The sequence below is a fragment of the Scyliorhinus torazame genome, chromosome 16 (genome assembly GCF_047496885.1).
Source record: "Scyliorhinus torazame isolate Kashiwa2021f chromosome 16, sScyTor2.1, whole genome shotgun sequence".
NCBI classification, from domain to species: domain Eukaryota; kingdom Metazoa; phylum Chordata; class Chondrichthyes; order Carcharhiniformes; family Scyliorhinidae; genus Scyliorhinus; species Scyliorhinus torazame.
Genome location: NC_092722.1, coordinates 118,791,383 through 118,808,711, shown reverse-complemented (window position 1 = coordinate 118,808,711; position 17,329 = coordinate 118,791,383). Strand labels below are relative to the sequence as shown.

Sequence of the window (17,329 nt, the reverse complement as noted above, 5' to 3'; positions counted from 1 at the left end):
CTAAGCAGCTTCGAAGCGTACCTCGGATCCTCCACCGACGATGTCACCGACTTCCAAAAGCTTCAAATACTCAACGCACGGGTGAGCCCGCAAGTTTTCCTTCTTATCGGAGACGCCCCCTCGTATATGGTGGCGATAATGTTGCTGAAGGGACAGTACGTAAAGGCCCAACCTGTCCCTAGGCCCAGCAGCGCTGCCTGTTGTCTGTTGGGACCGCCCACATCTTCCGCGCCACCCGCCATGTGCGACCCATGGGGCCCGCCATCTTCGCCGCCATCTTTGATTCCACCCGCCACCCATGGGGGCCGCCATCTTTGACGCCACCTTCGATGCCACCCGCCACACGCGATCCATGTGGGCCGCCATTTTGGAACCACTTCGCCGCCTCCCGGGACCCCTACTCACCCGGTCATATGCTGGCCACCGCTACCTCTGACCGGCCCACCCACCACCTTCAGAAGCTCACCTCCATCAACTCGACCAGTCTCGACCTCATCATCTCACAAAATCCACGATGACCGTCCGGATCAACGGGCACGAGATGGCCTGCTTCTTCGACTCCGGGAGCACAGACAGCGTTATCCACCCAGATACGGTAAGACGCTGCTCCCTCCCAATTTTACCCGTGACCCAGAAAATCTCCCTGGCTTCCGGAGTACATTCTGTAGAAACCCGGGGGTACTGTGTCGCGACCCTTTCGGTACAAGGCGTAGAGTACACTAACTTTAAGCTCTACATCCTCCCCCATCTCTGCGCTGCCCTATTACTGGGGCTCGACTTTCAGTGCCACCTCCAAAGCCTTACCTTAAGGTTCGGTGGACCCCTGCCCCCCCCTTACCGTCTGTAGCCTCGCGACCCTTAAGGTCACCCTACCCTCGCTCTTCGCTAACCTCACTGTAAGCCCGTCGCCACTGGGAGCAGATAATACAGTGCCCGGGACAGGGACTTTATCAGGTCGGAGGTCCAGCGACTCTTACGAGAGGGGATCATTGAGGCTAGTACCAGCCCCTGGATAGCCCAAGTTGTAGTCATCAAGACTGGGGAGAAGCACTGGATGGTCATCGCCTACAGTCAGACGATCAACCGGTACATGCAGCTCAATGCGTACCCCCTCCCCCGCATATGTGACATGGTCAATCAGATTGCGCAGTATCGAGTCTTCTCCACTGTTGACTTGAAGTCCACGTACCACCAGCTCCCTATCCGCCCGGAGGACCGCCAATACTCTGCCTTCGAGGCAGATGGCCACCTCTACCACTTCCTCAGGGTTCCCTTCAGTGTCACCAATAGGGTCTTGGTCTTCCAGCGAGAAATGGACCAAATGGTTGACCAATACGGGCTGCGGGCCACGTTCCCGTACTTAGATAATGTCACCATCTGCAGCCATGACCAGCAGGACCATGATGCAAACCTCCGGCATTTCTTCCACACCGCTAAGCTCCTTAACCTCACATACAATAAGGAGAAATGTGTTTTCCACACAACCTGCCTAGCCTTCCTTGGCTACGTTGTGGAAAATGGAGTCCTAGGGCCCGACCCCGACTGCATGCTCCCGCTCCTGGAACTTCCCCTCCCCCACTGCCCCAAGGCCCTGAAGAGATGCCTGGGGTTCATCTCTTATTATGCCCAGTGGGCCCCCAATTATGCGGACAAGGCCCGTCCACTCATTAAATCCACCATTCTTCCCCTGACGGCTGAGGCCCGCCTGGCCTTCAACCGCATCAAGGCAGATATTGCCAAAGCCGTGATGCACGCTGTGGACGAGTCCATTCCATTCCAGGTGGAGAGCGATGCGTCGGACTTTGCCCTGGCCGCTACCCTCAACCAGGCGGGCAGGCCCTTGGCTTTTTTCTCCCGTACCCTCCATGCCTCCGAAATTCGACACTCCTCCGTCGAAAAGGAAGCCCAAGCCATTGTAGAAGCTGTGCGACATTGGAGGCATTACCTGGCCGGCAGGCGATTCACTCTCCTCACTGACCAACGGTCGGTTGCCTTCATGTTTAATGATGCACAGCGGGGCAAAATCAAGAACAGCAAGATTCTGAGGTGGAGGATCGAGCTCTCCACCTACAACTACGATATCTTGTACCGACCTGGGAAGCTCAATGAGTCCCCCGATGCCCTATCCCACGGTACATTTGCCAGCGCACAAGTAGACCGACTTCGGGCCCTCCACAATGACCTCTGTCACCCGGAGGTCATCCGTTTTAATTATTTTATCAAGGCTCGCAACCTGCCTTACTCCATCGAGGAGGTCAGGACCATGACCAGGGACTGCCAGGTCTGCGCGGAGTGCAAACCGCACTTCTATCAGCCAGACAGAGCACACCTGGTAAAGGCCTCCCGCCCCTTTGAGCGCCTCAACATCGACTTGAAAAGGCCCCTCCCCTCCACTGACCATAACGTGTACTTCCTCAACGTTGTTGACGAGTACTCACGATTCCCCTTTGCCATCCCATGCCCTGACATGACCTCTGCCACCGTCAACAAGGCCCTGCACAGTCTCTTCACCTTGTTCAGTTTCCCCACCTATATCCATAGCAATCGGGGTTCCTCCTTCATGAGCGACAGGTTGCGTCAGTTCCTGCTTCAAGCAGGACGACCAGCTACAACCCCCGGGGAAACAGACAGGTGGAGAGGGAGAACGCGGCGGTCTGGAAGGCCATCCTTCTGGCCCTACTGTCTAGAAGTCGCCCAGTCTCCCGCTGGCAGGAGGTCCTTCCCGATGCGCTCCACTCCATCCAGTCGCTCCTGTGCACTGCCACCAATGAGACCCCTCACGAACGTTTGCCTTCCCTAGGAAGTCCACCTCAAGGGTCTCGCTCCTGTCCTGGCTGACAGTCCCAGGGCCCGTCCTCCTCCGGAAGCATGCGAGGAGTCATGAATCGGATCCCCTCGTCGAGAAAGTCCTGCTCCTCTATGCCAACCCACAATATGCCTACATGGCAAATCATGACGGGCGGCAGGGCACAGTCTCCCTCTGGGATTTGGCACCTGCATATTCCCCAGCGACCATCACCACCACCCCCGACCCTACACCGTCTCCCTCCACCACTAGCCGGATACTTCAGGATTTGGCACCCGCAGGCCCACCGGCGACCATCACCACCACTCCCGCCCACACACCGCCCCCCCCCCCCCCCCCCCCAACACCGACTCAACTACTGAGTGAAGAAGAAGACAACACGCTCCTGGACGTGCTGGTCTCGACACCGGTGCCTACACCACAGCCGGGACTGAGGCAATCACGGCGGAAGGTCAAAGCCCCTGACAGACTAGACCTTTAAGTCCACTTCGCCACCGCGGGACTCTTTTTTTTAACAGGAAGTGAATGTGGTAAACCACTGTTAATGTATTATATGTATTGTGGTAAACTGTTACTGTACTACATGTATTGTGGTAAACCACTGTCTGATGGCTCCGCCTCCCCTCGGGCTCGGTATAAAGATGGCTGACCTCCGGCCCTGCCCCAGTTCGGGATCAGTGGCCAGGAGGCTTTCTGTTTAGCTTATTAAAGCCACGGTTTCATTCACTACTTGTCTTGTGTTAATTGATGGCACATCAGAAGCTCTTACCATTTTATCATATGGCATCTTCTTTCTCCCTCACTTTGAACCAGAGGTGGATTTACAGTTCATAGGGGCCCCGCGCTCACCTACATTTCTGCTGCACCCACCTCCCCAACCTCACATCCCTTCCGAACCCACTCACCCTCGCTCTGCAGAGCGCAAAGGCAGAAGCCGCAAAAATACACAAATTGATCAGTTTCTTAACTTGTAAATACATGCCTGTAACGCACACTCTCCCTCCATGCAAGGCTGCAACCCTGGCTAACTGCTTCACACACTCTTTACCCTCCACATCCTCACACTCTTTTTTCCCACCCCTCCATCCCCTCAGAGTCTCCCCCCAACATTCACACTCTACTACTCTCGCAACTTCACTCACCTGGGGTCTTCAAGGCAGACTCCTGCCTCACTCCTGGTCTCCTCAGCGAAGGCTTGATACTGGTATCATACCTCTCACCTTGCTGTTCCTGGCCTGCCCTGGGTCGAGTCACTTTGGAGTTGACCTCACCTCATGGTGGCTTTTGGGACCTTGTGCCTCACTGTTTCTGGCCTGCCCTGGTCTAGTTGAGTCGCAAACCTGCTCGCTTCGCCTGCTTGTAAGGTTCGGACCCGCGTTTTCCCGCTCTTTCAGACTCACCAATCAGCATCTGATTTCACTCTGCACTGCCTGCCGATAGGCTCATGCAAAGTAATCAGGCTATGAATGGATGCCCAGTGCACGGTCAACGCGTACCCCTCACCGCGCATTGGTCAAGCCCTGTGCCTAAGCACGGTGTGTTTCATTGTACATCCGCCTCTGTTTTGAACGCATACACCAACCCACTGCTAATGGCCTGAGTGGAACTCAAGACCTGTCTTTCACTTTCTTACATTGAACAAGCACAGTAATTAATTGACTTGACACATTTTTTGGGGGTGGGGGGTTGGGAGGGGGGCGCGGGTTGGCAGCGAGGGGGCAGCAGTATCTGAAACAAAATTATGAATTATATTTTTTGCCTGATTTCCTTTGCGACCATATCCAGACAGGCTGCTGGATGGATCACTTCATGGTCGTGGAGAGTCCTGTTTGACTGGAACTCAATGGATCTATTTGAATCCAGAGGATTGTGAGAATTTATCATGAATTGTTTGGTGGATACAATAGCAAGCAATATCTGGAGAAAGTTACTTCCACAAACAATCCAATTCCTCTTTAATTCTCTTATTTATATATTTTAATTCCTCTTTCAAACTGGAACCTTACTACCTGAAGGGATTCAAGCTTCAATGTCTGCTCAATATGCTACTTGGCCATTCTCTCAAGCTCCAGTCTTGGCCTGCAATGAGTGAACTGACGCCAGCTAGGAAGGCAATTGATGCCACCTTTAGCCACAACATGCATGGCCTGGAGAAGGGAAAATCAGTCGGGTTTATTCAGCAGTATTCACCGACTCAAATGCCCAACATAGGATTGTGATGGAACCTGTCATGAAGACCTTTGAGTTTAAATAGCTGGATTAGTCTCACTGTCTGTAGGAATATTTTGCAAGGGCAACAAAGAGTCCACACCGGGTTTGGTTGAAATGAAACCTTACACTATTTTACAACAAATTATTATGTACAGCTCCAGTAGATCCCTACTAGTTGGTGCCTTACTTGCCACTCTATTTATACAAGCCAAGTATTGTTAAAGATCCTCCACCCCCTTATCGGGGCAGCTTGTACTCTGCAAGATCCACAGGGTAGTTCATCATCCCTGCCCCAGAAGACCAATGCGGGTTATAACAGAATAGCCATGTGGGTGAGGTATTAGGGGACTGCGCCTTTGGGAGATGAGTGAGGACAATTTGGAAGAAAGAAAAATAGTCTCTAGTCCTATTTCTAGAAATAACCATCTAATTGGTTCTTTGTCAGGTGAATGTAACACGGGAAGAGTCGTCAAATGAAGAGGCTTCATTTCTTCGCACGTTAGGGAAAGGAGATTGGTTTGGAGAAAAGGCTCTTCAGGGGTAAGTCCAATGGAAGGTGGTCTGCTTGGCTATTGCATATTAATATGAGCTAATTTCTCATTGTAAACAATGTGATTACTTTTCTTCTAAAGTGAGAGGACGTTTGCCGACACACACCAATATAAAGCCAAATTGCTGGTTTGGCTCTTTTTGATGAGATGCTGAATGTTTCTGTGTTCCAGGAGTCTCCACAGGTTTATCTAATTCTGTTGTCAGCCAGATTTTACCTACACAATCCTTGAACGTTGTTCCAATATTCTCCAAAAGGAAATTGGCTGATTCACATCATAAAACAAGGATTGAACCACATAACTGTGAGACTCAGTTGGCATATGCAATCGCCACTCACTGAATCCTTGCAGCTGTTGTGCCACTAGTTGCATTGGTGCAAAAATATCAATAGAAGTACCCAGCAAAGATACAAAGCTGCTTCTCCTATACCTGAAACCCTTCCCCAAGTTGTGTTGTTACCTGAAACTCTGATATAACCCTATGACTTGGTAAACCAGTGTCGTGGAAGCGTGGATTAAGCTGTGGTCGATCTTTGACTTGTTTTTCATACCCTGTAAAATTTCACAAGTATTTCTGTGCTCTAAACAATTGCCACAGTCCATGATACAGTTGCTTATGCAGTTCTTCTGTTCTCCCAAATCTGTTATAATTTTAAAAACATTGAGTGGCCACTCCAACTATGTCTGTAGCTGACTATGTGAGGGTCACGAGAGGTGACTTAATGTTACTGTGACTGCTCTGCTGTCAGCAACCCACAATTCCTCCACCATTGCACGCAGTGTGCTGAACGTACTCCATTGGCCAGCTATCGAACCATCCATCCTTCTTTGTCACCGGCTCCCTCCCCTAGTGAACTTCAGTTACGAGTTCTGTGTCACAGGGCTGAGAGGAGGTTGGCCAGAGCATCCAGGATGGAATAGGGGAAGGGGCCAGGGCTGTGCATATCTACTGTCCACAACCAACAAAGTGGCTGCCTTGGACAGAGAGGGTTACACAAATATACTTGCAGCGTGTTTCAAGCTTTGTGTAAATAAAAGAACAGTAAAGTTGGTAATAAGCATCATGTGGTCATAAAAGAGGGACTAACAATTGTCATGCACAGAATACAACATGAGCTACCCCCATGTACAGAGTCTCAGTAAATTGTATGAATCCAAGGGGCTGCTGTTGTTTTCTCAACACCCCTGTCTCAGCCAACACCAATTAATGAAAACAGACACTCTGCAGTTAGGTTTACCATAGTGTGAGTGTTTAACAGCTTAGTTGTCTGATAATTGACTTTTAACCAGTTGAAGGTTGAAAGACATTTCAACTTTGTGAATTTTTGCTAAGACTTACATTTGTGACAATGGAACCAAGGATTTTGGTGAACTGTTAATGTCCTCAGATAGGGGACCCAACATGACACCATTATATAAACATTCATGTGCTTGGCTTAAACTTCCCTTTGTGCTGTTTCAATGGATAGATTGGCCTATTTGTTATCCTCTGTTAAAATAGCACAAGGAGGAATTTCAGTAGAATGTGCCAGGCATTTGTCCATTACTATCCTGTGGCTTGGTTCCAAAGGCCTTTAACCATGAAATGTTGAGTCAGCAGCATTGGCTGCCTGCTTCCTATTTGTATACATCAGCAGCGAGGACCTGCTTCAAGGTCAACCCATGACATTTCCACTCAGGCTGTGGGCTGTAAGCCATATACGCAGTTGGGCCAGTGCCCACATGCTCATGACACAATGCTGCTCTGAAAACACTCAGTGCTGTTTGTTCATGCCCCCCAGGTCTTACCCTTTTCATGTGCTGTGAATTTGCTCACTAGGATTAACTCTGTCCGCTGTTCATAAAAACTAGCAACAATCTATGGCAATGTCAATCTTTAGATGTAAATTAAATATTTTTTAAAATTTAGAGTACCCAATTGAGGGGCAATTTACATAGATACATAGAAGATAGGAGCACGAGGAGGCCTTTTGGCCCTTCGAGCCTGCTCCACCATTCATCATGATCATGGCTGATCATCCAACTCAATAGCCTAATCCTGCTTTCTCCCCATAGCCTTTGACCCCATTCTCCCCAAGTGCTATATCCAGCCGCCTCTTGAATATATTCAAAGTTTTAGCATCAACTACTTCCTGTGGTAATGAATTCCACAGGCTCACCACTCTTTGTGTGAAGAAGTGTCTCCTTATCTCTGTCTGAAATGGTTTACCCTGAATCCTCAGGCTGTGAGCCCTGGTCCTGGACACACCCATCATTGGTAACATCTTCCCTGCATCTACCCTGTCTAGTCCTGTTAGAATTTTATAAGTCTCTAAGAGGTCCCCCCCTCATTCTTCTGAACTCCAGGGAGAACAATCCCAATCTAGTCAATCTCTCCTCATATGACAGTCCCGCCATCCCTGGAATCAGTCTGGTAAAATTTAGCGTGGCCAATCCATCTATCCTGCATATCTTTGGGTTGTGGACATGCAGACACAGGAAGAATGTGCAAACTCCACATGGACAGTGACCCGGGGCCCGGATCGAATTCGGACCTCGGTGTCATGAGGCAGCGGTGCTAACCACTGCACCACCGTCCCACCCATTAATGTAAATTAAAATAATATTTGAAAGAACTCTGCCCTATATCTTACAACTTTAATGTCCTGTCGGAAGAAATGTCCATTTTCTTGATTTACTTATCACATTTTAATCTCGCATTTGTGCCAATTCATTTCTCATGAGCAAATTTTCAATCAGATGTGGAGACAACGATTTTTCTTTTGGACAATCGATTATTGCTGGTTGCCGCACAGAAAAGATTCTGCAGCATGGCTCCTATCAACCATTAAATTATCTTTGTGACATAAATGCAATGACTATGGTAGTGCAGATTTGACATATTCCAAGAATATAGTTGTGAAAATGCATCATGGGTTACTAGTGCAAGAACATTTAATGGGTGCATCTCAAATTCTATTCCCTGCTAGTTCAACAAAAATGCCAGCAATAGGTCCATAAAAGGTGAGGATATATGTTCACGTTGGTGATTGCCTCCACCCTGGGAGGTGGGACATCTAGGGCTCATTGTCTCAAGCTGCTGAGGATGGGAGAGGTGGTCACATGTAACGTTTTTAAAAAATATATATATTTTATTAAAGTTTTTCGATCAAACAAAAATTTCCCATTTTACAACTTTGTAATAATATATACATTGATCGTTTTTTAAAAATAAATAATATGCTAACTAATGGCAACTGCCAACAACAAAATAAGAAACAACAGAAATAGTAACTAAAATAGTAACTTTGTGAAATCAAATATAAATAACTAATATATAAACACCCACATAAAACCCCTGAGGACCCAAATGAGCCCTCCCCCCCCCCCTCCCCCCTGGGTTGCTGCTGCTATCTTTCCTATTTTCCCTTATCGCTCTGCGAGATAGTCGAGGAACGGTTGCCACCGCCTGGTGAACCCTTGAGCCGAACCTCTTAGTGCGTACTTTATCCGCTCCAATTTTATAAACCCTGCCACGTCGTTTATCCAGGCCTCCGCGCCCGGGGGTTTAGCTTCTTTCCACATTAGTAGAATCCTTCGCCGGGCTACTAGGGACGCAAAGGCCAAAACATCGGCCTCTCTCGCCTCCTGCACTCCCGGCTCATCTGCAACCCCAAATATAGCCAACCCCCAGCCTGGTTCGACCCGGACCCCCACCACCTTTGAAATACTTTTTCCACACCCACCCAGAACCCATGCAATACCGGACATGACCAAAACATGTGGGTGTGGTTCGCCAGGCTTCCCGCGCATCTCCCGCACCTATCCTCCACTCCAAAAAATCTACTCAGCCTTGCTCCCTTCATATGCGCCCTGTGTAGAACCTTGAATTGTATCAGGCTGAGCCTGGCACATGAGGACGAAGAGTTTACCCTACTTAGGGCATCTGCCCACAGCCCCTCCTCAATCTCTTCCCCCAGCTCCTCCTCCCATTTTCCCTTCAGCTCCTCTACCATCGTCTCCCCCTCGTCTCTCATTTCCCTATATATATCTGACACCCTACCATCACCCACCCATGCCCCCGAAATCACTCTGTCCTGGATCTCTTGGAGCTGCGGAAATTCCCTCACCTGTTGCCTCGCAAATGCCCTCACTTGCATATATCGGAAGGCATTCCCAGGTGGCAACCCATATTTTTCTGTCAGTGCTCCCAGACTCGCGAACGTCCCGTCTAAGAACAAGTCCTTCAATTTCGCAATTCCTGCTCGCTGCCAAGATTTAAATCCCCCATCTATCCTTCCCGGGACGAACCTATGGTTGTTCCTTATCGGGGACAACACTGAGGCACCCGTCACTCCCTTATGTCGTCTCCACTGCCCCCAAATTTTCAGAGTTGCCACCACCACTGGATTTGTGGTGTATTTTTTCGGGGAGAACGGTAACGGCGCCATCGCCAGTGCTTTTAGGCTAGTTCCCCTACAGGACGCCATCTCCAGTCTTTTCCACGCCGCTCCTTCCCCTTCCCTCATCCACTTACATATCATTGACACGTTGGCGGCCCAATAATAATCACTTAGACTCGGCAGTGCCAGTCCCCCTCTGTCCCTACTGCGCTGCAGGAACCCCCTCTTTACTCTTGGAGTCTTTCCAGCCCACACAAAGCTCATAATACTCTTGTCCACCTTCTTAAAAAAGGCCTTTATAATCAGTACAGGGAGGCACTGGAACACAAAAAGAAACCTCGGAAGGACCACCATTTTAACCGCCTGCACCCTGCCCGCCAATGACAGGGGCGCCATGTCCCACCTCCTAAAGTCCTCTTCCATCTGCTCTACCAGTTGTGCCAAGTTAAGCTAATGCAAGGTTCCCCAGTTCCTGGCCACCTGGATCCCTAAATACCGGAAATCTCTTGTTACCCTCCTCAACGGTAAATCGTCTAATCCCCTGCCCTGTTCCCCGGGGTGCATCACAAACAGTTCACTCTTCCCCATATTCAATTTATATCCTGAAAATTCTCCAAACTCCCTGAGTGTCTGCATTATCTCAGGCATCCCCTCCACTGGGTCTGCAACATACACCAACAAATCATCCGCGTATAATGACACCCGATGCTCTTCTCCTCCTCTAAGTACCCCCCTCCACTTCCTTGAGCCCCTCAGAGCTATGGTCAATGGCTCAATTGCCAACGCAAACAGTAACGGGGACAGGGGACATCCCTGTCTTGTACCCCTACATAGTCGAAAGTGGTCAGATCGTTGCCTATTTGTAATCACACTTGGCACCGGGGTCCTGTACAGGAGCTGAACCCATCTAATGAACCCCTCTCCAAATCCAAATCTCCTCAGTACTTCCCACAGGTAGTCCCACTCCACTCTATCAAATGCTTTCTCTTAATCCATCGCCACCATTATCTCCGCCTCCCCCTCCGGTGGGGGCATCATCATCAACCCCAACAGCCTCCGTATGTTAGCATTCAATTGCCTCCCTTTAACAAACCCCGTTTGATCCTCATGCACCACCCCAGGGACACAGTCCTCTATCCTCGTCGCCATCACCTTGGCCAAAAGCTTGGCATCTACGTTCAAGAGGGAAATAGGCCTGTATGACCCGCACTGCATCGGGTCTTTGGCTCTTTTCAGGATCAGCGATATCGTCGCCTCCGACATCGTCGGGGGTAGTGTCCCCCTTTCCCTAGCCTCATTAAAGGTTCTCATCAGAAGTGGGGCCAGCAGGTCCACATATTTCCTATAGAACTCCACCGGGAACCCATCCGGTCCCAGGGCCTTCCCTGCCTGCATGTTCCCAATTCCTTTTACCACCTGCTCCACCTCAATTTGCGCTCCCAGTCCTGTCATCTCCTGTTCCTCAACCTTCGGGAACTCCAGCTGGTCTAGGAAATGCATCATTCCCTCTTTCCCTTCCGGGGGTTGAGCCTTATATAGCCTCTCGTAAAATACCTTAAACACCCCGTTCACCCTCTCCGCTCCCCGTTCCATCTTTCCCTCCTCGTCTCTAACCCTTCCGATCTCTCTCGCCGCCCCCCTCTTCCTAAGTTGTTGGGCCAGCAGCCGGCTCGCCTTCTCTCCATATTCATACTGCACTCCCTGTGCCTTCCTCCATTGTGCCTCTGCCTTACCCGTGGTCAACAAGTCAAAGTCCGTGTGCAATCCCAGTTCGGGGCATATACATTCACCAGCACCACCGCCTCACCTTGCAATCTGCCACTCACCATCACGTATCTACCCCCACTGTCCGCCACTATGGTCTTCGCCTCAAACAATACCCGTTTCCCCACCAGTATTGCCACCCCTCTATTTTCCGCATCCAAGCCCGAGTGGAATACTTGTCCCACCCATCCTTTTCTTAATCTGACCTGATCCGCCAGTTTCAGGTGCGTCTCCTGAAGCATGACCACGTCTGCCTTTAGCTTCTTTAGGTGCGCAAGTACCCTTGCCCGCTTAATCGGCCCATTCAACCCTCTCACGTTCCATGTGATCAACCGGGTTGGGGGGCTCTTTACCCCACCCCCACTTGTCGACTAGCCATCCCCTTTTTTACACCAGCTCCTCACCCGGTTTCCACGCACCCGCTTATCCCCCAGACGGCGCCCTCCCATCCCGACCATCCCATCCCGTAACAGCTCCCCCTTCCCCTTAGCAGCAGCAACCCAGTTAACACCCCCCCCCGCTAGATCCCTCTCTAGATTAGTTGCTCCCCCCACATTGCTTCCGGAAGTCAGCTAACTCTGGCTGACCTCGGCCTCCCCCGCTTATCCTTAGCCTCCCATTATGTGAGGCCCCCTCCTTCCTGCGCCCCCTTTTCCCGCCACAATTTCCATAGCGCGCCCTTCAAAGCCCGCCCTTCCATCTCGGCTCCACCCCTGATGGCGCAGCTCCCTCTCTCCTTCCCCCTCCCCTTCCCCACCGGCGCCCACATTTCTTCGTGTGTCCCCCCCTTCGAGGGGAAAGAAAATTTTCCCCCATCTGATTCACAGTCCCTTGCCACCACCTCACTACTTCATTTCAAACACTCTTTGTCAAATCTAGTCCAACTTCTCCTCTTCAATAAATGTCCATGCCTCCTCTGCCGTCTCGAAGTAGTGGTATTTACCCTGGTGTGTAACCCACAGTCTTGCCGGCTGCAACATTCCGAATTTCACTTTCCTCTTGTGGAGCACCGCCTTGGCCCGATTGAAACTCGCCCTCCTTCTCGCCACCTCCGCACTCCAATCCTGATACACGCGGATCACCGCGTTCTCCCACCTGCTGCTCCGTGTCTTTTTCGCCCATCTCAGGACCATCTCCCTGTCCTTGTAGCGGTGGAACCTCACCACTATTGCTCGAGGTATTTTTCCTGCCTTTGGTCTTCTCACGAGGACTCGATACGCTCCCTCCACTTCCAGGGGGTCCGTCGGGGCCTCAGCTCCCATTAAGGTATAGAGCATCGTGCTCACATACGCCCCAATGTCCGCTCCCTCTGCCCCTTCGGGAAGACCCAAGATTCTTAAGTTCTACCTCCTCGAGCTATTTTCCAGGGCTTCCAGTCTCTCCATACGCCTTTTATGCAGTGCGTATGTGATAATACACGTCTCCGTCTTCACCACCAAGCCCTGTATCTCGTCCTCATTTTCGGCAGCTTTTGCCTTCACTCCACGGAGCTCCATCTCTTGGGTCTTCTGCGCCTCCTTTAACCCCTCAATCGCCTGCAGCATCGGCGCCAGCACCTCCTTCTTGAGCTCCTCCACACATCGCCGGAGAAACTCCTGCTGTTCCAGGCCCCATACCAACTGGCCTCCCTCCGCCGCCATCTTGCTTCTCACTTCCCTTCTTTGCCGCTGCTCCAGAGGATCCTCCGCAATCTGGCCACTATTATCTCTTCTGTCCATTCACATCCGGGGGGACTCCCTTCTATGTCGCCTTACAGTGGGTTTAGCCTTCGAAAATTGCCGTTGGGGCTCACGATAAGAGCCCAAAAGTCCGTTAAAACGGGAGGAGCCGAAACGTGCGACTTAGCTGGTCATCGCCGCACCCAGAAGTCCCCACATGTAACGTTTTTAACAACTGGGAGCTGGTTATCCCAGCCTCTCTTCGATCAGAAAGTGACATGCCGAGACAACAATAACAGTCAAACAGCTTAATGGTGAATGAAGCAAAAAGGTGAACATCAGCAATGTAGGTTTTGTTAGAGTGCAAATGATTGGGGTTCTTGCTAGTTCTGACAATTCATGCTAAAACAGATTTTATTTTATTCAGATTTTAATGATGAGTGGAATGTCATAATTAATTCAAAAAATAGTTTCCGTTAGAGGACACTTATGATATGGTTCATTTTATATATATTTATGTAAAATAAATGCATTACAGTGCAGACCTTGAGATTGAAATATTGGTGATTTTGGAGCAGTAGCACTCTCTCTAGTGCAGGCATACCTGTAATGTGGTAAGCTGGGCCTGCCAGAAAAATGGCAGGGCAACGGACTCCCCGGAGCAAAGAAATGGGAGCTGAACTTGGTGATTGACAGATCTTGGAGGAAAGACTGTGAGAAAGGCTTCAGAAATAGGCATAATTGGCAGGCTCCCCATCAAAAATTCCGAAGGCCAGGGATAGAATGGGCGTGATCCAACGGCCACGCTGCACCGGAATAGCAGCTCACCACAGCACAGCGTGGCCTTTGAAAGCCAGGAGACCCGGCTGGCAGGATCTCCCCGGCTCGCCACGCATCGCGAGATCCAACGCGATCTCGTGAGATGTCGCAATGTCCATTCCGCGCGGGATCACTTTTTGGCAAATCTGTATATTCGAGCAAGGCAGTAAGCTTCACTCTAATGTGCAGATTCCCGAGGTAGCTGAGGCTTTGGGATTCATCGCCTTTGCCTCAGAGATCTCGGGCAAGTGATTTTCAGCACTGATCCTCACAAACGGGGACCAGATAGAACGGCACTTCCCGCCCCACTGCTCCGACGGCGGCTGCCGAAATCTCTGGCGCCGGTTTTCAGCCAGAGGCGGTGATCGCACTGCGCCGGTCGGGGGCCGTTGGTAGCGGCCCCCCCCGGCAATTTTCAGTGCCCCGAGGGGCCACCCGTTTTCGGCCAGTCCTGCCGGCGTGAAATGGACATGGCTCATCCCAACGGACCTGGCTTGGAGGGCGGCTTGCGGAGTCCTCGGGGGGCCGTGGGGGGATCCGGGCCCGGGGGGGGGAGGAGGGGGGCACGGTGGCGGGTGGGCCTGTGCCATGGGGGCACTCTTTTCCTCCGCGCCGGCCTCTGTAAGGTTCCGCCATGGCCGGCGCGGAGAAGAAACCCCCTGCGCATGCGCAGGAAACAAGCTGGCAGTCCTGCGCATGCGCCAAATCGCGTTGGCCGCGGAGGCCATTCAGCATCAGTTGGCGCAGCGCCAACCCCTCCAGTACCGGCCTAGCCCCCGGAAGTGCGGAGGATTCCGCAACTGCCAGGTGGCCCGACACCGGAGTGGTTCACGCCGCTCTTGGCGCCGGTATGGGTCGCCCTGCTGAATGCGGGAGAATCCCGCCCTCTTTTCCCTTTTGGGAGAATTGGATTGGATTGGATTTGTTTATTGTCACGTGTACCGAGGTACAGTGAAAAGTATTTTTCTGCGAGCAGCTCAACAGATCATTAAGTACATGAGAAGAAAAGGGAATAAAAGAAAATACATAATGGGGCAACACAACATATACAATGTAACTACATAAGCACTGGCATCGGATGAAGCATCCAGGGTGTAGTGTTAATGAGGTCAGTCCATTAGAGGGTCGTTTAGGAGTCTGGTGGCAGTGGGGAAGAAGCTGTTTTTGAGTCTGTTTGTGTGTGTTCTCAGACTTCTGTATCTCCTGCCCGATGTAACAAGTTGGAAGAGTGAGTAAGCCGGGTGGGAGGGATCTTTGATTATGCTGCCCGCTTTCCCCAGTCAGCGGGAGGTGTAGATGGAGTCCAATGGATGGGAGGCAGGTTTGTGTGATGGACTGGGCGGTGTTCATGACTCTCTGAAGTTTCTTGCGGTCCTGGGCCGAGCAGTTGCCATATCAGGCTGTCGCAACTCAATGTGGTTAATATTCACGTCCTGGCTGAATTCTAGTGGAGTGGCTCGCATCTCGCTTGTCTGTTAGAAATCACTCCCAATTTTAACCCACTGTAATCAAAGGCATGAAAATCAGGCAAGTTATTAATGAGGAGGCGTGCACTCTGCCAGATGAATACCCAGGGTGGCACAGTAGCACGGTGGTTAGTACTGTTGCTTCACAGCGCCAGGGTCCCAGGTTCGATTCCTGGCTTGGGTCACTGTGCGACTAGGCGACTAGCGGCTTTACACCGTAACTTCATTGCAGTGTTAATGTAAGCCTACTTGTGACAATAAAGATTATTATTAGATAGTGAAGATGAAAACTGCCTCCTAAGAGCTCTGGTTTGGCAAAAATAAATAAGAATGAAGAGGTTGTTTTAAGAATCAACTGCAGCAGGCCAAACAACTAGATCTAAACCCATCTCAATTCATTTTGGCACAGGCCTCATTAAAATAATGCAACCTTTGCGGTATGGCTGGTGCTGATTCCCCACATTCTTTCCTGCTGGGAATTGCACCATAACTCAGGAAGGACCTGCATTGTACAGTGATGAATTATAACAGGACATAGAGGGTTAAATTATGAGATATTACTTAAACTCCACTTATATTCCCTTGAGTATCAAAGTTTGAGGGGTGATATGGGGCACGATTTACGGCCACGTCCTGCCGGAATTAGATCAGTAAATCCCACGAGAGGCCTCTTTCTGGATTCCCAGCTCACTTAACTAATTCGACACCGGATCTAACTGGCGCCCGGGATCTACTGGCCTCGCCGAAGAGACCACGAACGGGTCCCATTTAGCACTGGTCCCCAGAAGCGGGGACTAAGGGCATCACGGTAGCACAGTAGGTAGCACTGTTGCTTCACAGCTCCAGGGTCCCAGGTTCGATTCCCGGCTTGGGTCATTGTCTGTGTGGAGTCTGCACGTTCTCCCCGTGTCTGCGTGGGTTTCCTCCGGGTGCTCCGGATTCCTCCCACAACTTCCTGAAAGATGTCCTGTTTTGTAATTTGAACATTCTGAATTCTCCCTCCATGTACCCGAACAGGTGCTGGAGTGCGGCGACTAGGGGCTTTTCACAGTTACTCAATTGCAGTGTTAATGTAAGCCTACTTGTGACAATAAAGATTATTATTATTATTATTAGTGGGAACAGCACTTGGGGGGAATCTCCCAGGCGATCGGAGGCGCCCGGGTGGTTGGTATCTGGGCAAGGTTACACCCTGGCATTGCTGATGCACCTGGGCACACTGGCACTGCCAGCTTGGCACCCTCACTGTGCCTCCTGGGTGCCACCCTGGTGGCACTACCAGGCTGGTCAGGGCAATGCCAAGGTGCCAGGCTGGCAGTGTCAAAGTGCCCAGGTGGCATCTTGTCCACACCGGTGATGGCCCGGGGGCTCCCGGCCTGTATGAGGTGTGGTGGACCCCCTAAAAGGTGAGTTGGGGAGGTCCAGGGGTCGGGTCGGGGTCGAGAGATGAGGGCGCGGAGAGATTTTTTAAAATGGCACCCCAATCCCTTCCTGCACTAGCGAGCAGAGCTCCACAGTGCAGGAAATGCGAGTGAGTGCGGCTTTGGTGGGGCATTCCCTGCTGATGCCAAAAATCAGCAGTGCCGTTCGATAGCGGGGTCATTCCCGGTACGCCAAGCACTGGAAACAACCCCACTACTGCTGCACAGAATGGACTATTTTTTTCATTCGA

At 50.9% G+C, this 17,329-nt stretch overlaps 1 protein-coding gene across 5 annotated transcripts in view; it reads left to right on the top strand.

Annotated features, from left to right (window-relative positions):
- The window catches only part of LOC140393014 (cGMP-dependent protein kinase 1), a 1,245,261-nt gene that overhangs the window by 880,913 nt on the left and 347,019 nt on the right, over positions 1-17,329 (top strand). For all 5 annotated transcript variants that reach the window (XM_072478937.1, XM_072478935.1, XM_072478938.1 and 2 more), the window contains exon 7: positions 5,463-5,557. In XM_072478937.1, the coding sequence (XP_072335038.1) occupies positions 5,463-5,557 (95 nt within the window). The remainder of the gene's footprint in view (positions 1-5,462; positions 5,558-17,329) is intronic.